Consider the following 24,322-nt stretch of genomic DNA (forward strand, 5'->3'; position numbering starts at 1 on the left):
ACGGACTTGAGGCCATTCGGCCATGGGATTGCAGCGGTGTCAGTGGCTGGCCGGGAGCCGAAGAATCAGGAGCGGACGTGAGGCCATTCGGCCATGGGATTGCAGCGGCGTCAGTGGCTGGCCGGGAGCAGCAGCAGCCTTCGAGCTGTGAGGGGGACTGACTGAGGCCATTTGGACAGGGAGAGGCAGCCACATCGACATCTTTATCTTTAAATTTGCAGAATGGGTGCACCACATATTATGCAATGGTTTGCTTCCTCATGCAAGAAATTCTTTGTTCCTGGTGGAAGTTGATCCATTGCAAAGTTGAATTGGCACTTTTATTTCTCCAAACACACAGTCCTTAATTTGCAGGCACCGGTTCTGCAAGTTTAGCAGTGAAAAGCTGAACTCACTGATTTCAGCAGGTGATTTATTCAGCAGTGCTGCTAAAAGCACTCCCTCACATACAGAAATATCAAGAAAATTAAAATACAAGCCTTTGCAGGGGTCCAAGAAACAAATCTTCACTTTTTCTGCAGCACTTTTAAAAATGGCCGAGTGCCAATGTTTACTTCAGACTGCGCATGCGCGAACGCTCCAACGCGCACGCGCAGGGTTGCCGGCACCAAGAAGCCTCATTTCAATTGTACCCGCCCCCTCCTACTTACAAAATCGGCGCGAGTGGTAGGTTCCGCCCTGTGCGCCGCACCAAGCAGACATCGAGCTCCAAGGAGCTCGAGAATACCGCATTTTTTTTCCGGCGTGAAAAACAGGCGCCCAGCTCTGAGGTGCGTCTTTTTCGCTGCGTGTGGAAACTTGGGGCCTATGTGTTTCTGTTTCAGTAGCTATTTTTTAAAAAAATGGTAAAGCTTGTAAGGACACATTTTTCAAATGACATTTATCTAATGCTGAAATTGCAAGTGGTAACATAACATATATCTTTTCTGTGCCAATGAAATTTTGTAAACTTGGATAAAAACAAAGCAGCATTTAAAAATAACTTTGGAAAACTCTGACTACAGTAACTTTTTATACTGGTTTGCTAACATTACAGTTTCAACATGTTGTCCACAGTTAAATTCTTACCTTTTTATAGACAATGTAGATTGGGAAAATAGTTACTTTTATTATGTAAAATAGAAAATCATGACCAAGTCACAGTACGGCTACAGCTGGGTCAAGATTGGAAATTAAATATTCCTGGGTTTGAAGTTCAGAAAGGAAGTGGCATGACAGTATTAGAGACCATGTTAGAGCACCAGTGCGTAAGGATTTAAATAAAGAAATGGTCCAGACAAAATTCCTTTTGGATTGTGCTGATGGAATAACAAGGAGACAGTCACATTACTGGGAGAATATTATAGACAGCCAAATAGTGGACAGGAAATTGAGGATGAAATGTGTAAGTTAGTGGCATGTAATCCCAAAGGAGTCATAATTGTGGAAGATTATATTTAAATATGGTAAAAACGGAGATTTTTTTTGGTATGTGTTCAAGACTGTTCAGTCAGTATTTGCTGCTTCTAGCAGGTCGTGAAGCACGACTTGACCTGGTTCTGGATAATGAAGCACACCCAGTTGGTGGCTTGAAAGTAGCGAGATTAGATCATTTTTGAAACTTAGTATTTCATGCTTAGAGTAGATAACTGAAGTGACAGCCAAAACAAATATAAAGAATATAGGAAATCTACAGAAAGATGGATTAGAAAGGTTAAACAAAGAGAGAAAATTGGCCAAAAAAAACCCATTAAAGGCAATAAATGTATTTCTGTAGGCACATTCGTGGTACGTGGATAATTAAGGTAGGGTAGGGATGCTAAGAGATGAGGGAGGCAATCGGATTTTCAGATGCTCAGCCAGCCTAGCGCCCTAAAAGTGGTGTGTAACGCCTCCCTTAGCGCTCCACCTCACACTCCGAGCCCAGCAGATGAATTTTGCTGACTGAGGCGCGACCTGTTCCCGGGCGCCAACTTTACTGTCCCGCCACCGTTACCGCCCCGAAATGAGCAGAACCGAAACCCCAGCCCTCCATATTTACAAGCGACGTACACGACTGGAGAAATGGTCTCCTAATCTGAGGAAGGACGTTGTTGCTATTGAGGGAATGCAGCGAAGGTTCACCAGACTAATTCCTGGGATGGCAGGACTGACATATGAGGAGAGACTGGATCAATTGGGCCTGTATTCACTGGAGTTCAGAAGGATGAGAGGGGATCTCATAGAAAGAAATAAAATTCTGACGGGATTGGACAGGTTAGATGCAGGAAGAATGTTCCCGATGTTGGGGAAGTCCAGAACCAGGGAACACAGCCTAAGGATAAGGGGTAAGCCATTTAGGACCGAGATGAGGAGAAACTTCTTCACTCAAGAGAGTTGTTAACCTGTGGAATTCTCTACCGCAGAGAGTTGTTGATGCCAGTTCATTGGATATATTCAAGAGAGAGTTCGATATAGCCCTTAAGGCTAAAGGGATCAAAGGGTATGGAGAGAAAGCAAGAAAGGGATACTGAGGTGAATGATCAGCCATGATCTTATTGAATGGTGGTGCAGGCTCGAAGGGCCGAATGGCCTACTCCTGCACCTATTTTCTATGTTTCTATGAATAATGAGGAAATGTCAGGGGTACAATTTAAGTACTTTTGTCTCACTTTTCAGAGGAGATGGTTATTGTCATTGTGGAACCACCAGAGATGGGTACAGAACAATTAAGTGACGATTATTATTCAAAGAGTAGTAAAGTCATACAAACTTTAAAGTAAACAAATCACAGTTTAAATCTGAGGATTGAGAAAACCTAGAAAGGGAATAGCCAAGGCAGTGACTACAAGTTTCTAAAATTCTTTGGAAAGGAAATTATAACCGAGGATTGGGGATTGGCAAATTATGCATTTAATGTATCAGTTAAAAAGTAAAGATTAAGATCTAAATCCAGAAATGTGCAGTCAAAATCTCTAGAAAAAGTTCCTGTGGTCATCCAAAACGCAGCAGCCCATGTCCTGACTCGCACCAAGTCCGGCTCAACCATCACCCCTGTACTCGCTGACCTACATTGGCTGCCGGTTAAGCAACACCTCAATTTCCAAATTCTCACCCTTGTTTACAAATCCCTCCATGGCCTCGCCTCTCCCTATCTCTGTAATCTCCTTCAGCCTCAACCTCCTGAGTTGTCTGTGCTCCTCAAATTCTGTCCTCTTGAGCATCCCTGATTATAACTGCTCAACCATTGGTGGCTGTACCATCAGCTTCCTGGGCCCTAAGCTCTGAAACTCCCTCCTTAAAGCCTCTCCGCCTCTCGATTTCTTTCTTCCTTTTAAAATGCTCCTTAAAACCTACCTTTTTGACCAAGCTTTTGGTCACCTGCCATAATTTCTTCTTATGTGGTTCGGTGTCAAATTTATTTGTTTTATCTTGTAATACTCCTGTGAAGCGCCTTGGGATGTTTTACTAAGTTAAAGGTGCTATATAAATACAAGTTGTTGTTGTTGTGCATATTTTCAAAATATACTAGTGGCTTTTGATTTAGACACAAATGCCAGTAAGTAGAATTTGTACAATGAAACTTGGAAATTATTTGAGGTACAGCTTATAAACTAAACTGGGGTAATGCAGTTCTGCATTTTCTGTGCATATGAGAAGCTTAGCAAACAAGACACTGCAGCTATTTATTACATTTGTCTTCCCTCCTTTACCATTCCAGTGATGGTATTGGGAACATGCTATGTGTGTCATGGAATAGCTTCATTCACTCAAAGGGAATGTACACTGCAGATCAGTGGACCCTGTTGACACTGGAATTTCTAGAAGAGCTTAAAACGTGGGAAAATAAAGGATGGAGAACCACTGGAAAATGAGCTGTATTTTTGGATCTTGATTTTGGCAAATATCCAAAAATTTATTACTACTAGAATAATGATCTTGGCTTGGTTATCTTTACCTTTAGAGTTGATATAAATGGTTGTGCAAACAATATGAAGGTCAGTTTATCTACTTCCATTCCACACATTCCAGAGCCATAGATTGGGGTGGGGGGAGGAGTCACTAAATATTTCTAATTGAACAGTGATCTTGCAGCATTGTGACTCATTCAGGAATCTAAAACTGTCTAAATATTTACATGGGCAGTCACAACACATTGGTTTTACTTGTCTAAATTATCCAGGTTAATTAGTTGGCTATGTTGTCACATGATCCCTTTCTGTTCGAGTAATATCTCTTGTCCCACAAAAAAATTGACTATCTCCCAAATAGCATACCTTTTTACTGTACTGTGATTTAAGACGCTCCTTAAAACCTACCTCTTTGACCAAGATTTTGGTCATCTGCCCTAATATCTCGTTATGTGGCTAGGTTTCAAATTTTGTTATATAACACTCCTGTGAAGCGTTTTGAAGACATCTTATTACGTTAAAAGCACTACATTCAAATGAATATATATTTACAGCAAGTTTTATGTAGCAAATCAGAATTGCTCCAAATATTGCTAAAAAAGTTGATGATTATTGAACTAGCAGTTGGCTTGCAATATGCAAAGTCAATGATGCCTAAGTGGTGATCTAGATTTACTGTTGGTCTTTGTTCAGCTCTGTAATATTTGATATTCGCTCATCCAAGTTGAAATTTGGAACCACTTTAATATGTGCAAAATATAGATTTTTTTCGGGGGTAACATTTTTATTTAGTCTGCGAGCTAGATTCATAAAGGCCAGATGTATCAGCACTATTCTCATTATTTACTGGGTCTCTATCAAACAGCACTATTCTCATTATTTACTAGGTCTCTCTCAAACAGTGATATATAGATCAATAAATGTAATGTAATTTTGTCTCTCAATAACTGAACTTTAAGTTCAATTTTAACAATCATAACCTTTTCAGACTTCAAAGTGTAAAAAATTATGATTAACCTAGTTTTCACTGCTTGTGAACATTTGTTTTAAATTGTGCTTTTTTTATTGTTAGCAAAGTGTTCCTTAGGCATGCGCTGCTGTTTTGAAATAGGAACACCTGAATATTTGGAGCAATTCTGATTTGCTATATAAACTTGCTGTAAATATATATTAATTTTTAACATGGGTCCAGTAGCCTCATGGCAAGTTGACAAATTCAATAAATCTGGTATTATGTGCACTAGTATGAAAGCTACAGGATTGTTGTAAAAACCCAACTTGCTTACAAGTCACCTTCAGGGAAGGGAACCTGCCACTCCTACCTTGTCTGCCCTACATATGATTCCAGTCCCACATTGGTTGACAGTTAATGCCCACATCCCAAAACATTTTTTTTAATTCTTAAAGAAGGCTTTGATGCTAATGTTTATTCACTAGCCCATTAGATTTTATTTTTAGAAGAGCTACTATCTAATGCACTGTCAAAATCTAGTTAGGTTTTTACACAAACTACTTTGTTTAATGCGTGTTATACTGTTTGTCATCAAATGATGTAAAAATCTGTCCTTTTGGTATTATTGGTTACATATGGCTCAAGCATATGAGTGACATCTCCAACAACACTCAAGAAGCTCGACACCATCCAGGACAAAGCAGCCCGCTTGATTGACACCCCATCCACCACCTTAAACATTCACTCCCACCACCACCGGTGCACCGTATCTGTACTGTATACCATCTATAAGATGCACTGCAATAACTCACCAAGGCTTCTTTGACACCACCTCCCAAACCTGCAAACTGTACCAACAACAACTTGTATTTGCATAGCACTTTTAACATAGTGGAACGTCCCAAGGCGTATTATGAGATGAAAAATTTGACACCGAGCTGCATAAGTAGAAATTAGTGCAGGTGACCAAAAGCTTGGTCAAAGAGAGAGGTTATAAGGAGTGTCTTGAAGGAGGAAAGAGAAGTAGAGAAGCGGAGAAGTTTAGGCAGGGAGTTCCAAATATTGGGGCCTAGGCAACAGAAGGCACAGTCACCAATGGTTGAGTGATTATAATCACTGATGCTCAAGAAGGCAGAATTAGAGGAGTGCAGACATCTCTGGGTTGTGGGGCGAGAGGAGATTATAGAGATAGGGAGGGGCGAGGCCATGGAAGGATTTGAAAATAAGGATGAGAATTTTGAAATTGAGATGTTACTTAACTGGAAGCCAATGTAGGTCAGCGAGCACAGGGGTGATGGGTGAGCGAGACTTGGTGCGAGTTAGGACACGGGCAGCTGAAGTTTGGATCACCTCTAGTTTACATAGGGTAGAATGTGGGAGGCCAGCCAGGAGTGGTTTGGAATAGTCCAGTCCAGAGGTAACAAAGACATGTATGAGGGCTTCAGCAGCAGATGAGCTGAGGCAAGGACAGAGACTGGCGATATTATAGAGGTGGAAATAGGTGGTCTTAGTTATGCTGCGGATATGTGGTCGAAAATTTATTCCAGGGTCAAATAAAATACCAAGGTTGCGAACAGTCTGGTTCAGCTTTGGACAGAAGTTGAGGAGAGGGATGTAGTCAGTGGCTAGGGAATGGAGTTTGTGGCGGGGACCGAAAACTGGCTTCGGTCTTCCCAATATTCAATTAGAGAACATTTCTGCTCACCAGAACTGGATGTCGTACAAGCTGTCTGACAATTTAGAGCCACTGGAGGGGTCGAGAGAAGTGATAGTGAGGTAGAGCTGGGTGTCATCAGCATACATGTGAAAACTGACGCTGTGTTTTCAAATGATGTCGCCAAGGGGCAACATGTAGATGAGAAATTGAAGGGGGCCAAGGATAGATCCTTGGAGGACATTGGATGTAACGATGTGGAGGCGGGAAGAGAAGCCGTTGCAGGTGACTCTCTCTGGCTGCGACTAGATAGATAAGAATGAAACCAGCCAAGTGCAGTCCCACCCAGCTGGATGGCGTTGGGGAGGCGTTGAAGGATAGAGTGGTCAACCTTGAAGGATAAGGACAGCAGGTGCATGGGAGTGCCACTCATTTCCAAGTTCCTTTCTAAATCACATACCATCCTGACTTGCGTCGCTGGTTCAAAATCCTGGAACTCCCTATCTAACAGCCCTATGGAAGTAGCTTCATCTCCAGACTGCAGCGGTTCAAGAAGGCAGCTCACCACCACGTTCTCGAGGACAATTGGGGATGGGCAATAAATGCTGGCTTTGCCAGCGATGCCTACAGCCCATGAATGGGGGGCAAAAGCAGAGGCAAGGTTTCTGATAAATTTATTTTCAGAGCTAGAATGTGAAGAAATGGGCAGATTCCCTTTAGTGGAGCCGATTAAATCCTCAGCTTTACACAGTCCATCTGCCTGTGGGGGCCCTGCATCATTTGGCATTTCTTTTGTCTTTGAAAACTCCTGTGAAGCACCTTAGGACATTTTACTACATTAAAAGTGCTATAGAAATACATGTTGGGATCTGAGCGTCGCTGGAAAGGCCAGCATTTATTGCCTATCGCTTACTGCCCTTGAGAAGGTAGTGGAGCAGCCGCCTTGAATTTTCTAGAAGATAATATCCACAAAACAGTGGATTGATATCATCCCAATCTATGAAGTTACATGTTGAAAGACCTTGCATTAAATTTCATTCTGCAGTACTCCTATCCTGTTGTTGTTTTCACAATTGGCTGAAATTTACTCGCTTAATTTAATTTCACAATCTGTTTGCTTTTATTAAGTCACCATTGTATTATTGAGTTGCTAACCGAATGTTATCAATGCTGACACTTTGGGTATAAATTAAGGTATGACCTTTACATTCATAAACACAATCATAATCATAATCCCTGTCTGGCGTAAAAATAAAAAAGGGAAGGTGGCTCAACCGTGGCTATCGAGGGAAATCAGGGATAGTATTAAAGCCAAGGAAGTGGCATACAAATTGGCCAGAAATAGCAGCGAACCCGGAGACTGCGAGAAATTTAGAACTCAGCAGAGGAGGACAAAGGGTTTGATTAGGGCAGGGAAAATAGAGTACGAGAGGAAGCTTGCAGGGAACATTAAAACGGACTGCAAAAGCTTCTTTAGATATGTAAAGAGAAAAAGGTTAGTAAAGACAAACATAGGTTCCCTGCAGTCAGAATCAGGGGAAGTCATATAGGGGAACAAAGAAATGGCATCCAATTGAACAAGTACTTTGGTTCGGTATTCACTAAGGAGGACACAAACAACCTTCCGGATATAAAAGAGGTCAGAGGGTCTAGTAAGAAGCAGGAACCGAGGGAAATCCTTATTAGTCAGGAAATTGTGTTGGGGAAATTGATGGGATTGAAGGCCGATAAATCCCTAGGGCTTGATAGTCTGCATCCCAGAGTACTTAAGGAGGCGGCCTTGGAAATAGCAGATACATTGACACTCATTTTCTTACATTCCATAGACTCTGGATCAGTTCCTATGGAGTGAAGGGTAGCCAATGTAACCCCACTTTTTAAAAAAGGAGGGAGAGAGAAAACAGGGAATTATAGACCGGTCAGCCTGACATCGGTAGTTGGGTAAAATGATGGAATCAATTATTAAGGATGTCATAGCAGCGCATTTGGAAAGAGGTGACATGATAGGTCCAAGACAGCATGGATTTGTGAAAGGGAAATCATGCTTGACAAATCTTCTGGAATTTTTTGAGGATGTTTCCAGTAGAGTGGACAAGTGAGGAACCAGTTGATTTGGTGTATTTGGACTTTCAGAGGCTTTCGACAAGGTCCCACACAAGAGATTAATGTGCAAAGTTAAAGCACATGGAATTGGGGGTAGTGTGCTGACATGGATTGAGAACTGGTTGTCAGACAGGAAGCAAAGAGTAGGAGCAAACGGGTACTTTTCAGAATGGCAGGCAGTGACTAGTGGGGTACCGCAAGGTTCTGTGCTGGGGCCCCAGCTGTGTTTACATTGTACATTAATGATTTAGATGAAGGGATTAAATGTAGTATCTCCAAATTTGCAGATGACACTAAGTTGGGTGGCAGTATGAGCTGCGAGGAGGATGCTATGAGGCTGCAGAGTGACTTGGATAGGTTAGGTGAGTGGGCAAATGAATGGCAGATGAAGTATAATGTGGATAAATGTGAGGTTATCCACTTTGGTGGTAAAAACAGAGAGACAGACTATTATCTGAATGGTGACAGATTAGGAAAAGGGGAGGTGCAACGAGACCTGGGTGTCATGGTACATCAGTCATTGAAGGTTGGCATGCAGGTACAGCAGGCGGTTAAGAAAGCAAATGGCATGTTGGCCTTCATAGCGAGGGGATTTGAGTACAGGGGCAGGGAGGTGTTACTACAGTTGTACAGGGCCTTGGTGAGGCCACACCTGGAGTATTGTGTACAGTTTTGGTCTCCTAACATGAGGAAGGACATTCTTGCTATTGAGGAGGTGCAGCGAAGGTTCACCAGACTGATTCCCGGGATGGTGGGACTGACCTATCAAGAAAGACTGGATCAACTGGGCTTGTATTCACTGGAGTTCAGAAGAATGAGAGGGGATCTCATAGAAATGTTTAAAATTCTGATGGGTTTAGACAGGTTAGATGCAGGAAGAATGTCCCCAATGTTGGGGAAGTCCAGAACCAGGGGTCACAGTCTAAGGATAAGGGGTAAGCCATTTAGGAATGAGATGAGAAGAAACTTCTTCACCCAGAGAGTGGTGAACCTGTGGAATTCTCTACCACAGAAAGTTGTTGAGGCCAACTCACTAAATATATTCAAAAAGGAGTTAGATGTAGTCCTTACTACTAGGGGGATCAAGGGATATGGCGAGAAAGCAGGAATGGGGTACTGAAGTTGCATGTTCAGCCATGAACTCATTGAATGGCGGTGCAGGCTCGAAGGGCTGAATGGCCTACTCCTACACCTATTTTTAAAAAAAAAACATCAGCTTGGCTCACTGGTAGCACTTTCACCTCTGAGTCAGAAGGCCTTGAGTTCAAGTTCAGCTGCAGGATTTGAGCATATAATCTGGGTTGATGCTAAGGGATTCTGCCTTGTTGCTAATTGTGTCTTTTCGGATAAGATATTAAACCAAGGTACTATCTGCCTATTCAGCTGGTTGTAAATGTAATGTCTATAAGCTTGTAATGTTTGTAGCTCCACACTGTGGATGTGGACGTATTGTGTACTGCAAGTGCAGGGTTAATAATAAACAGAACCAGGCAGATTTCCGGAGGCTTCCGAGAGAGCTGCCTGCCATATTAGGAGCTGTGTGTGCTATGCTCTGTGAATATATCACATTTGGCGATAAGATGGGATTTTTCGGATGATTTACAGCATAAATTCTGTTGGGGAAGGATTCAGCCAGCCGACAGAGACTTTGGAAGTTTCTGTCTTTGGAACAAAGCTGCAAAATCTGAGGTAAAATACAGCACACGGTGTGAACAGCTAGAGATTAAAATGGCAGGTGTAATCGGACATTTGGGGGAATATAGACACGACCAGGAACGTTTTAAAGCGTATGTGGATTGGCTAGAAATGTATTTCAATGCAAATAACATAATCGAAGTTCCATACAATGCAGTCCAGAACCGGGCTGTGTTGGGACATAAGAAAGCGATCTTCTTATCGGAGGTGGGTCTGGCATTGTACGAAACCCTTGTAAATCTGCTTGTGCCTGACGAGCCAAAGGACACAACGCTTAGAGATTTTAACGAAGCTGGAGCAGCACTATAACCCCAAACCGTTAGAAATTGCTCAAAGCTATCGTTTCGGGATTTGGAATCAAAAGGCTGATGAAAGTATCAGTGATTACATCGTAGCATTAGAAAAGCTATCAATGCACTGTAATTTTGGAAACTTTCAAAACCGAGCATTACGGGATGGTTTTGTTTGTGGGGTGTAAAATGATGCGATCAGAAGGAAGTTATTGACGATGGATGACTTGACTTTTGAGATTGCTTGTCAGACAGCGAGGTAAATGGGCATGGCCGAACAATATTCCCGAGAATTAAATAATAATTACGGTCGTCAGTCAACCGAGGTAAATCATCTGCAGGTTCAAAGTTAAAGACGGGCATGGCCGAAAGTCTCAAACTGGAAATTCTATCAGAGCGTCGAAGTCGTGCTATAGGTGCCTGGGACGACACATTACTCAAAGTTGTCCATCTGTGAAGGCAGAGTGTTTCTTCTATAGGAAGACTGGGCATCTTGTGAAGGCATGCCGACTGAAGGGTAAACCAGCTTTTAAAGCTATGAGTCCAGCGTTCAAAGCTATGAGTAGAAATCCCAAGAGACTACATAGCATGGAAGAACAACAACAGGACGAGGAGATGTTAGAGTTACACGTCATCAGGAGCACAAGGTTAACGGAGAGCAATTCGGAAAGCATCAAAATCCACATAGATGTTGCGGGATTCAAGATACCAATGGAAATTGACATGGGTGCATCCGTGAGTGTAGTACCGGAGTCGCTGTACCTCGACAAATTGCGTGATTTCCAACTGGAGAAATCCAAGATAGAGCTGCGAGGCTACTCGGGAGAGAAAATTCCTGTGGTAGGTCGTATCACCGTACCGGTGAAATATAAAGATCAATTTCAGAACTTGCCTCGAATAGTAGTGAAAGGAGTCAAGTCTGCCTTACTAGGAAGAAATTGGTTGAGCTCACTGAAGCTGGATTGGAGTAAGATTTTCTGTGTGGAAGCGAGATTTTCATCAACGGGTGAGGTTATCAAGAAGTATCCGAAGGTGTTCTGCGAAACGGGCAGTCCGATCCAAGGCTTCAAGGCGAGTGTCAGGGTACAGAAGGACGCTAGATCGGTTTACTACAAGCCACGTTCCATACCATATGCACTCGAGGAGAATGTTGAGCAAGAACGCAAAAGACTAGAGACTCTCAACATTATTTGTAAGATAGATCGATGTAATTGGGCTACACCCATTGTTGTTGTACCTAAGTCCGTTGTAGGGTAAGATTGTGTGGTGACTATAAAGTAACCGTAAACCAGGTTCTAGAGGGTAATGTCCCCAATACATTGCTGAATATAGAAGATTTGTTCACAACACTGACAGGTGGTCAGATCTTCTCAAAACTGGATCTTACGAATGCCTACAGCTTGAAATAGATGAGGAGTCCAAGTCATGTTTGATTATAAATACTCATCTGGGCCCATATCAATTTAATAGGCTACCGTTTGGAGTGTCTTCCACCCCTGCCATATTCTATGGGATGATGAATCAGACTTTGCAAGGTATTGAAGGGATAGTATGTTATTTAGATGACATACTAATTTCAGCACCAAATAAATTCAGGTCCAAATTATGAGGAGACCTCTATGACCAGCACCTGGGAATGTGCTTGACCAAGAGTTTTGCATGCAGTTATTTATGGTGGCCAGGTCTTGATAAAGATATAGGGTACATCTTGAGTCAGTGTACGACATGTCAATCGGTAAGCAAGCAACCACCACCAGTACCATTACAGCCATGGACATGGCCTCCCAGGGTGTGGCAAAGGCTACATAGTGATTTTGCTGAGTTAGAAGGACAACAATTGTTCACTGTGATTGATAGCCATTCGAAGTGGGTTGAGGTGTTTCCAATGTGGAAAATAACAAGTAAAACATTGGACATTTTTCAAAAATTATTTTCTTCATTTGTCCTCCCAGAAGAGATTGTTTCGGATAATGGACCACAGTTTTGTTCAGAAAAATTTGCACAATTCATGAGCAAAAATGGTGTGAAACATACCAAGGTTCCACCATACCATCCTGCTTCGAATGGTGCAGCAGAGCGCACTGTACAAATTGTAAAATGTGCCCTCATAAAACAAATGTTAGATCCAAATCCAAGGAAAGGACAGTTGTCATTGGATCACAAATTGGCTAATTTTTTGATTACATATCGAAATACTCCTCATACATCTACTGGCAGAGTTGTTTCTCAAACAACAGCCACAAACCAGATTATGGTTGTTAAAGCCAAATTTGGCACAGTCCGTTGAAGAGACACAATTAAGACAGAAAGAGAATCATGATAAAGGTAGAGTAAAAGAGAAGTGTGAAATTAAACCAGAACGTGAGAGTCAAGAACCATCACCATAAATGGTTAAAGTGTTTACTAGGAAGAGTGGTGAAGATATGTGCTCCTCGCACATATTTGGTAAAGATGTTTGATAATGGACAGGTTAGGTTTGTTTATATTGATATTTTACCTACATACATGGAAGGAGTTGAAGGTGGGAATGATTCAATTATTTCTGACACATCAGATAGTTTTGATATATCAGTAACAAATCCTAAATCCAATGTACTGGAAACAAATCCAGGAGAGAATCAGAATGAAAGTCTGAGTCCGAGTCAGGAAAACAAAGAGCCTGAAGTTAGTGAGTTCAAATGAAAATCAAGGCAATTCCGTGGAGGAAAACGTTCCTCAGGATGAGCCACGAATGAGTGTGAAATCGACACCAGGTTTGGAAGGTTCTGTTCGAGAGCGAAGGTATTTTCTTCAAAACAGCAAACAAGTTGTAAAGTTAAATTTGTAAATATGGGGAAAAAAATGTTTTATCTTGTGTTATGTATAAACATGAAAGTTAAGTATGATGTTTGTAATAATAACTTCTTCATTAAGGAGGGAGAAGTGTAATGTTTGTAAGCTTGTAATGTTTGTAGCTTCACACTGTGGATGTGGATGTATTGTGTACTGCAACTGCAGAGTTAATAATTAAACAGAACCAGGCAGATTCTGGAGGCTTCCGACAGAGCTGCCTGCCATGTTAGAAGCTGTGTGTGCTGTGCTCTATGAATATATCACAGTAAAATAATCCATGGCTTTATTCAAAGAAGAGCAGGGGAGTTCTTAGTTTCCTGGCTAACATTTATCACTCAACCAACATCACTGAAACCTATTAATTGGTTATCTCTCATTGACCAATTTTTGCCACCATTTTTAAAAAGATCAACTAATCTCTTGAATATAGACATTAAATGATTTTAACCTAGCCTGGTTCTTTGCCGTAACTGGATTGAAACACAACTACAAAATGTTGAGTGATCTGTGAAATAAAAAGTGCTGACCATTTGTGAGAGTCAGTTGTCAGTTTACAGCAGTTTTGTTTTTATAGTGAATAGGTGGAGTTGCTTTATTTGACCATCTTCCAGTCTACTGCCCCCATCCCCCAATTTCACTAGTAAATCTGGGGTTTATTTGACAGATAATTAATGCCCACTGTCACCATTTATTTCTCCTTTCACCAGAGTAGGCCTTGGGTTAGAAAGTGCCGAATTATCACCCCAGTAATTTTGGCTATATTTCACTAAAGCTTTATTCGAATAACACACTATTATTAATGAGAGACACGGACAGAAAAGGCATATTTTAATTGAAAAGTTTGAACCCATTTGTCCTACACTTATTAATCTTCTGTCAGAAAGGACCTTCTGTCTGTGTTAACTTGAGGCACATGATGAAGAAGCATTGCTTTGCAATAAAATGTCTCGATTATTTTAATCTAATTTGAAATGTGCATCACTACTGTTTTTGTGTTTACCACAATTCATTGAAGAAAAAAATGAACAGTTTGGCAAAAGGCAGAAGTGAAACATAAAACTGTTCTTGTGCAAGCCAGAATGTACTGTAATAGTAGCTTGTAATACAGGTAAAGTAATGAATATATTGAAAACTGTTACCTATAGTATCATGAGCTGCTGACCTGTAAAGGATTTTTTTTTTTACAGATAACTGTCATGGTTGATGGTGGCAGTAATACTCTAGTGTACAGAGGGGTATAACTGCAATCTCTCGTGTATTCCACTTAAATGGACATGATTTGTCCAGACAATTGGATAAACTGGACAAAACCAGTTTCCCCAACACAAACAACATGTTCAAACTAATTGGTCATAGTGGACTGGTCCCACAGACAGCAATGAGATAAATGACCAGTCAATCTTTCGTTAAAGTGATGCTGGTGCTGGGGATGTGGGGTGGCTCTGTCAAGGTTGCAGTGGGGGGTGGGGAGAGGAGAGAGAAGAAAGGAGGTGGATTGATGTTTTGGGTGCAGATCTTTTGCCAGCACGTAGTTCTGGTGAGGGCAATCTGTGGTCAGGTTATTTACTTGTTTCTAGCATTTTCTGTTTTCTTTTCAAACCTCCTGCATCTCTACTTCTTTCCTTCCACTCCCGACCCATTTTCTCGCCTTTTCACCATCTAGCCTATTTGCATGTTTTTTTTTAATTGCCTCACCCAAGATGATTTTTTATATCCTCTAACCGTTCTCTGCTTTTAAAAAAATTGAGCAGTCTTCAGGGAGAGGGATTATATTTTAAGTTTTGGAGTTATTAAATTCAGTACTCTGAGCAGAGTACTATAGAATGCCCAAGAGAAAAGGAGATACTGTTCCTGATGCTTGTCTGAGCTTGGTTGCAACAGTGTAAGAGCCCAAACAAGGGGATCAGGAACATACTTGCAGACAGTTCAGAAAAGTAAGCATTATATTGTGGTTTGATGCCACTTAAGAGAAGTGTGCTCGCTACTGGGAAATAGGGAAGGTTGCTAAATAGCTTGTAGATTATAATCCATGTTTTGCTATGCTATGTTGACTCAATGTTGGTATGAATTAAAAAAAAAACCTTTGTTTACCCAAGAATGATTGATTGTATAGATACAACTTCCGGAATACTCAGGACCGAGACCGTGTCGGTTTTTGGGATTTTCTGGATTTCAGACAAGAAAATAAATAGTCTGAAATCTGGAATCCTCGACCGAATCCATGCTGTGTTTTGAGCAGCAAGGTCTGAAATCCGGCACGGATTCAGTCAAGGATTCTGGATTTCAGACTGTTGATTTGCTTGTATGAAATCCGTAATCCTCGACTGAATCCGTGCCAGATTTCTGACCTCGCCGACTCACTGCTGCTCGCCTCCCGTGGCTCCCCCTTCCCCCCCCCCCCCCCCCCATCCCCCCCCCGGCATTGTGCTTTTTACTGGTAAGTAGCCTTCTTATTCCACCTATCCCACTGTTTGCTGCCTCAAAAATGTCCAGTTTTCGGACCATAATTCCAGATTCCGGACGACTCCATCTGGGATGCACTAAATATCTTTTTTGGACAATTCTGGTTTTCGGAATTCCGGATTTGGGATGTTGCACCTGCATTATCAATTTTTGAGACATTTGTGCACTCTGAATGAATCAGTGCACTGATTTTTTTTTTTGGTCTTCATTACTGACGTATGTAAAATTTCTCTGCATAACTAGTGTTGCATTTGCATGCATCACTATACAAATGTAGCTGTTTACAGCTTAAAATCTTTGGTTAGTTCACTTTAGCGTGCTCACAGTGAGATTGTTGATACTGAATTTATTTTGTAAATCTAAGTATTAACTAGGTTTTGTCTTTGTACATCTAATATTATTCTCTTTCTTGACAGGTTCTGCATGAAACCTTTCCCAAACATACATTTTTAATGAATGGCCTTATTCAGGGTGTAAAGGTAAGAATATATCTGCAATTAAGTTCCTGATAAGCAGAAATAATTAAGTTCGGTAGCAGTTCATAGAAATAAAGAGAAATGTTTGTCGCACATGAGATTGTAGTATCAGTGGTTTGAAGATCACCAACATTGACGTCATATTTCAGTTCAAATTTTATTCTGATATTGCGCATAACTTATTCAAACTTTCAAAATTATTTTGAAGTTTGTTGAGTTTTAAAGAAATTAAATTGTTTTGGTCACGTATTTTGTTACAGTAAATTTAGTAAGGGAAATCTAGGAAATGAGTATGTAGAACAAGCACAATGCACATTTTAAAGGTGAATGCTGAACAGCGGAAGCTATACTGCAGTCCTTTCCTCTTCTGATGAGAGGTGGGATTCTGCATGTTTAAAGAAAAATAAAGGAACTGAGTCAGTGCAATCATTTGTGTTGCAATTGCACTTGGCTCCTTTTTTATAGAAATGCCTAAATGACATCGATAAAAGTACGTAATACACAAGAAGGCCGAGTTCTAATTTTCTTGATTGCAAAGATTTAGATTTTTTTTTAAATACTGCAATAATTTCACTACAAAGGCTGGCACAGGAGCATGCTGATCCGTGGAATGTAAAGATATAGGAATGCATAACATTTTCCTTGCATGGCGAGTTTTAAATTCTTTTTGCCTTGTTTCTGGAAGCACTTTATGAAAAATGTTAACATTCGGAATGTATATTGTTTGAGTGGGTGAATTTTTGTATAGGCAAATGAGTCCTTTTTATCATAACTCTACTCACTGTCTTTGCAATTAATCCATTTTATTAATTTTATCGAAATCCCAGAAACTATGTCCTGATTGCAAACTTCTGAATTTGATCAGTGCACTCCCGAATTTATTCTAAAATTAATTCAGTCTCCCTTGTGTTGCACGTGTTCTTTGATTAACCACTGCACAGTTAACCTGCTGTAAGGCCTGTATCATTACAATCCACATTGCACCTCCCTGACAGCACAGCTAATGCCCTATTTAATTTCATCATAGGCGATCCTCGTATCGAGGATGACTTGCTTCCATGCCAAAAAGGGATGAGTTCACAGGTGTTTCAATGAAGGACCTAATATTCCAGGTCCCGAACTACATGTTGAAGGGTGGAAGATGCCTGTGCGTGGATTTTTTTAACGTGTGGTGGCCGTTGCACACCAGCCACCACACAGGCTTGAATGAGCTAGGTCTTGGACCAGTGGCAACGATTAACCAAGATGACTGGAGACCATCTCTGCTGCACAGACCTAGTGCGGGCGCACACATCCCAGTGCGGGCTGGCCCGTGCTGCCCCTGGGCCACGCTTCTTCTGGGCCTCAAACTCGCGCCTCTAGTTTACAGTTCTGCTGGCAGCAGCCTGGATGTCAGTACTAGAGAGTGTAAAGTAAATGAGCTGCAGAGAGCCATCTAATGAAATGGATTCGCCAGAGCTATTCCATTAGTGACAGGGTAAAAACAATTGCTTGAGAATGAGGCTGCCCTGTTTTCTGTCTGTTGGTATGTTTTACAAGCCACTAAGATACGTTGTTTGCTGCCCTGTATGGATCGCCTCCACCCCCCAGTTATTGGGGAAGGTCCAGTGTCCAGAACATAACTATAAACAATGTATTTTAACACAATTGTGCCTGTTGTGTGTTTAGCGGGGTTTGATGCTGCAGAATCTGCTTTGCAATGCAATTGGTGGAAGTTCCATTGTTCTGGGAACTTCTGCTTTAAGAAACACACGGCAACAAAAAAATCACTGAGAAAATTCTGCATTCCTCTATCCTACATTCTGTGGAACAGCTGGCTGCTGCGCGAGCCTTTGCAAATGGCAAGGATTATCGTCACTGTCATAAAAACTATACTGTTCTCAAAATCTGAACATCAGTCATTTCTGTACAGATTGATCTAAAAAGGCACTTCAAGTTTGTAGTTTAGCCACACAATGCTGAAACAAAGCAATATGTTGAAACCAATCCGATCAGGAGGTAAAAAACATCAATACAGTGGCTGATTTTTGTCAGATGGCTTTGAGAACGTACTATTACATGTTCAGACTCACCTGCAGAAATCCATAGATTTTTTGACAGTCTGAAAAAGGAAGCTTGCATACACTTCATACTTCCTGAGCGAGTCTATGAAAAACAAAATGACAACATCTTGGTGAACTCTGAAACATCTTGTGTAATCAAGTCTCTTAAACCAGTAAATATCCTCCACAAAGTAAGATAAATATTAATGTTTAATAGAGAATTGTACACTTCATTCCACGCCTCTGGAATTTTGTTTAAATTTAGAATATTTTCCCAATTCCTTTCATCTAGTTACCATAGTATAATATACTTGTTCTAGGTTTCAATTTGACATTTCTTGCCTTTAATGCTGCCTTTATGAAATGCATTGTGGGAGTCTTCAAATCTAGTTCTTGTCCATTAGGAATTGTTGAGATGTACAACTCCCATGAGTGACTTTTGGCAATGCATGCATGCTTAATGATGACAGAACTAACTGGCATTAACATTTAGAGCCAGGAATTTTATATAAATTCTGAGTGTTCGATAATTAGCTTTTAAAAATAATGGATGAGCAGGTCAGTTCCCCAATACAATACAGACACTTGACCGTTAATCATTTCTGTTGAGTCTTGCCTTTTTTAATATGAGAAGTTCTTGACAGCACAGCTAGTAAATCTGGCATATTGATCATAGAAACATAGAAATTAGGTGCAGGAGTAGGCCATTCGGCCCTTCGAGCCTGCACCACCATTCAATAAGATCATGGCTGATCATTCAACCTCAGTACCCCTTTCCTGCTTTCTCTCCATACCCCTTGATCCATTTGGCTGTAAGGGCCATATCTAACTCCCTTTTGAATATATCTAACGAACTGGCCTCAACAACTCTCTGTGGTAGAGAATTCCATAGGTTAACCACGCTGAGTGAAGAAGTTTCTCCTCATCTTGGTCCTAAATGGCTTACCCTTTATTCTTAGACTGTGAACCCTGGTTCTGGAATTCCCCAGCAACGGGAACATTCTTCCTGCCTCTAACCTGTCCAATCCCGTCAGAATTTTATATGTTTCTATGAGATCCCCTCTCATTCTTCTAAATTCCAGTGGATACAAGCCCAGTTGATCCAGTCTCCCCTCATATGACAGTCCAGCCATCCCTGGAATCAGTCTGATGAACCTTCGCTGTACTCCTTCAACAGCAAGAATGTCCTTCATCAGATTAGGAGACCAAAACTGAACACAATATTCCAGGTGTGGCCTCACCAAGGTTTTGTACAACTGCAGTAAGACCTCCCTGCTCCTATACTTAAATCCTCTAGCTATGAAGGCCAACATGCCATTTGCCGCCTTCACTGCCTGCTGTACCTGCATGCCAAACTTCAATGACTGATGTACCATGACACCCAGGTCCCATTGCACTTCCCCTTTTCCCAATCTGTCACCATTCAGATAATATTCGGTCTTCCTGTTTTTGCCCCCAAAGTGGATAACCTCACATTTATCCACATTATACGGCATCTGCCATGCATTTTCCCACTCACCTAACCTGTCCTGGTCACCCTGCAACCTCTTAGCATCCTCGTCACAGCTCACACCGCCACCCAGCTTAGTGTCATCTGCAAACTTGGAGATATTACATTCAATTCCTTCATCGAAATCATTGATGTATATTGTAAATTGCTGGGGTCCCAGCACTGAGCCCTGCAGCACCCCACTGCCTGCCATTCTGAAAAGGACCCGTTTATTCCGACTCTCTGCTTCCTGTCTGCCAACCAGTTCTCTATCCACATCAGTACATTGCCCCCAATACCTTGTGCTTTAATTTTGCACACTATTCTCTCGTGTGGGACCTTGTCAGAAGCCTTTTGAAAGTCCAAATACACCACATCCACTGGTTCTCCCTTGTCCACTCTACTAGTTACATCCTCACAAACTTCTAAATCACCTTTGGTGTTGCACTGGGGGCCCGAAATTGGTTGATATACTGCCCGTAGAGCGCTGACATACCGCCCCAAATCGCGAAATACATCAAAAAATACCTACATACTGCCCGGTAGAAAATTCATCAATGATATACCACCGGCCAGTATGCATTCTGTCCGCCCATGCACACCGCCGACATACTGCTCAAAATTGCAAAATTCATCACAGACCGCCCTGGAAAAGGTCGCTCTTCAGTCGGCGGCATGCATCATTAGCTGTAAATTTTTTAAATTGTGTCTCTCCACGTCCACACCCCCCCCAACAGCAATGATCCCTTCCCCCCCCCCCTCCCACATATCAGCGATCTCTTCTCTCTCGTCCCCCCTGCACAGCAGCGATCTCTTCTGCCCCCCCCTCCCCCCAGCATGAAAAAAAATGAGACCTCATTTAAAAGTACAAGTAAATAAAAACGGCAATCAAAATAAATAAGTGCTATTTTGTACAAAGGAATAGTGTACACACCTCCACAGCGATCTCCAGCCAGCAGTCTCTGTGGACGCTCGTCGGTGCCTCTCGGGTGGTGGGGGGGGCTTCGCTGCAGCAGCATGTGCGTGCATACAACTTGGGAGCCGAAGACTCACCGCTTGACATACCGCTGAGGAAAAATGTAATGAAAATTGCGCACAATCCGCACCGGCGATATGCCCGCCGAGAAATGGGCGGACCATCGGTTTCGACCAATTTCGGCTCCTAAGTGTTTCCTGTATTTAGTACGCATTTTTTGTTACGAGTATTGGTTTCCTTTTAGGTGTAAAGTATTGGGAAAAGCGTGGGATGGAGTCATTTCTTCTTAAAATGGTCAACATTTATTAGAGATTTCCATTCATGTGCAGAGCATTCAAGCAGGCTCAATGTATACATGTGTAGAAAGATCTTTACTAGTTCATTGACAGATTTGTACTGAGTTTGTCACTTTCTGATTTCTAATGGGTAATGGTTCAAACAGATCAGGTGTAATGTTAGTCAGGCTGAATATCCACAGCGAATTTTTTTACAGACATCAAAGTGGGTCTGTTAATATGAATGCATTTTTAGAGCTATGATGAGTTTTATAATATATTTGAGTTATAATTTAATTTGTACTGTAATTACCTGGGCAGTGATTAAAATTAAATACTGTATAGTAGACCCTCTTAGCATCTGGAGCTCTTTCAATCTGAGACTCCTGAAGAGTAGTTTCATTTAAGCTTGGCTATCATTCCACCCATGGCAAACCAAAGATAGTATATAATAAATCGATTGAAATAGATGGTTCCCCTGCTGGCTTAGTGGGTAAAAACAAAAGCCCGAAATTTGCGGGTGTAATGACAACAAAATTGTCAGCGTTCACCGTCATCACTGTGCAAAACTTCTGGCGTCTGTTATTGCGCACTTAAATGCAGAAATCCAGAAGTTGCTGTTGGTGACCTGGGGCCTGAGGGTACTTGTGCATGAAACACAAAAGGATAGTATGCAGGTACAGCAAGTGATCAGGAAGGCCAATGGTATCTTGGCCTTTATTGCAAAGGGGATGGAGTATAAAAGCAGGGAAGTCTTGCTACAGCTATACAGGGTATTGGTGAGGCCACACCTGGAATACTGCGTGCAGTTTTGGTTTCCATATTTACAAAAGGATATACTTGCTTTGGAGGCAGTTCAGAGAAGGTTCACAAGGTTGATTCCGGAGATGAGGGGGTTGACTTATGAGGAAAGGTTGAATAGGTTGGGCCTCTACTCATTGGAATTCAGAAGAATGAGAGGTGATCTTATCGAAACGTATAAGATTATGAGGGTGCTTGACAAGGTGGATGCAGAGAGGATGTTCCCACTGATGGGGGAGACTAGAAGTAGAGGGCATGATCTTAGAATAAGGGGCCACCCATTTAAAACTGAGATGAGGAGAAATTTCTTCTGAGGGTTGTAAATCTGTGGAATTCGCTGCCTCAAGAGAGCTGTGGAAGCTGGAACATTGAATAAATTTAAGACAGAAATAGACAGTTTCTTAAACGATAAGGGATTAAGGGGAGCGGGCAGGGAAGTGGAGCTGAGTCCATGATCAGATCAGATCAGCCATAATCGTATTAAATAGCGGAGCAGACTCTGCTCCTCCACAGGTTGTGCTGTTGCAGATGCAGTCAACACAAAATTAGTGATTTACCGTGAATTTAAACTTTTTAATACACTGGTTTTTACAGCGAGATTAATGAAAATGTCACACCTTGTTCAAGCAAGAGTAACTGAGCTTTTAACTGCACACCAAGTCATAATTACTGTTGAACAATCTCTCTGGTCCTGAAAACCTAATTTTACAAGTGTGGAGCCTTATTCTCTCAGAATAACATTTAAAACTTGCTTATTTTTAAAATCATAAATTATTGGCCGAGAAAACCCAATCCTCTGCTTCCTGCGGGCGATCGACAGAAAATGTTAGAAAAGATGCGCAAGAAAAGACCTATTGAATGTTGGTGTTCAGAGAGAATTAGGTTTCCTCGTACAGGGAACAGAGTTAGTATGCAGGTACAGCAAGCAATTAGGAAGGCAAGTAGCTTGTTGGTCTTTATTGCAAGGGGGTTGGAGTACAAGAGTAAGGAAGTCTTACTACAATTGTACAGGGGTTTGGTGTGACGACGCCTGGAGTACTGTGCACAGTTTTGGTCTCCTTGTCTGAGAAAGGACATACATGCCTTCGAGGTGGTGCAACGAAGATTCATTAGATTGATCCCTGGGATGAGAGGGTTGTTCTAGGAGGAGAGATTGAATCGATTTGGCCTATACTCCAGAGTTTAGAAGAATGAGAGGTGATCTCTGAAACATACAAGTTTCTGAGGGGGATTGACAGGGCAGATGCTGAGAGATTGTTTCCTCTGGTTAGGTGACGTGGTCGGCTGGTAACTGATTGAAGTCACTTCCTGTTAGTGGGAGGTGTGAGGCACAGCTCACAAGAAACCAATGCACCATCATTCTGAAGAATAATCTGCATCCGAAACAAAACTTGTTTCTTCCCTCCAAGGATGCTGACTGACCTGCTTTGTGTTTCCAGCATTTTCTATTTGTTTTAACTTTCCAGTACCTGGAAAATATTTTGCTATTTAGTGCAATATTCAGCTGTGTTCAAGGAAATTATTTAGTTGTGACCACCTTGTTGGTAATGTTGCGTGCACAAAATCTGTGTTGACTTTAGTTTCAAAATATTTGCAAAACCAAATATGTATAAAACCTGTTAGATTCCTCTGCGTTACTGGGAATTCCTGTTGGTTTTTAATCTAAAAACACATCATTAAGTGTTGCTTTTCATAATGAGACTCGTGTGACTGAACTGCAATGTCTTCATCTTTTGCTTATCTTGAAATGTGGGAATTGGCTTTTTGTTCAGATCTTTGTGTTCTAGCAGATTCAGCATATTAATAAGTAAACTGCACCTTTTAAGGAATGGAAGTATGGATGGACATGAGACTTCAGATCCAATCAGCACCGATCAGTGAATATGAATAGGAGAGGAATGCCCTGGACAAACAGACCAGTCACTTTGTATTGTGCTGGTACTTTGCCAAAATTATTGCTTTTACTTCAGAGGGCCAGCATCAATTTCAAACCTATGCCTGAGATTTTTTTTCTCCCTGTATTGGGGTCAGGTTTCGGCCTGAGTTGCTCCATTTTTTTTGGAGCAACTGGTTTAGAATGGAGTATCTTAGAAATTGTAATTCTTGGCATTTAGTTTGCTCCAGTTCTAGTGAGTTAGAATAGTTTCATTTTGGAACAGTTTTTTTTCAAAAGGGGGCATGTCCGGCCACTTACGCCTGTTTTGAAAGTTTAGGCAGTGAAAACTTACTCCAAACTAACTTAGAATGGAGTAAGTTTAGATTTTTGTACGCTCAGAAAAACCTTGCCTACACTTTAGAAATCAGGCGTAGGTTACAAATCAGGCGTGGGAACGAGGGGGGGTGGGGGGGGAGGGGAAGGGAAGTAATTAAATGTTGCAAGCATTCAACAGTCTTACTTATACAAA

The 24,322-nt window shown here is 41.5% G+C and overlaps 1 protein-coding gene across 1 annotated transcript in view; it reads left to right on the forward strand.

Moving 5' to 3' along the window:
* The window catches only part of LOC139264812 (hippocampus abundant transcript 1 protein-like), a 141,677-nt gene that overhangs the window by 57,495 nt on the left and 59,860 nt on the right, over positions 1-24,322 (forward strand). The window contains exon 3 of the mRNA XM_070881942.1: positions 16,275-16,337. Coding sequence (XP_070738043.1) covers positions 16,275-16,337 — 63 coding nt within the window. The remainder of the gene's footprint in view (positions 1-16,274; positions 16,338-24,322) is intronic.

This window comes from Pristiophorus japonicus, chromosome 1, assembly GCF_044704955.1.
Source record: "Pristiophorus japonicus isolate sPriJap1 chromosome 1, sPriJap1.hap1, whole genome shotgun sequence".
NCBI classification, from domain to species: Eukaryota; Metazoa; Chordata; class Chondrichthyes; family Pristiophoridae; genus Pristiophorus; species Pristiophorus japonicus.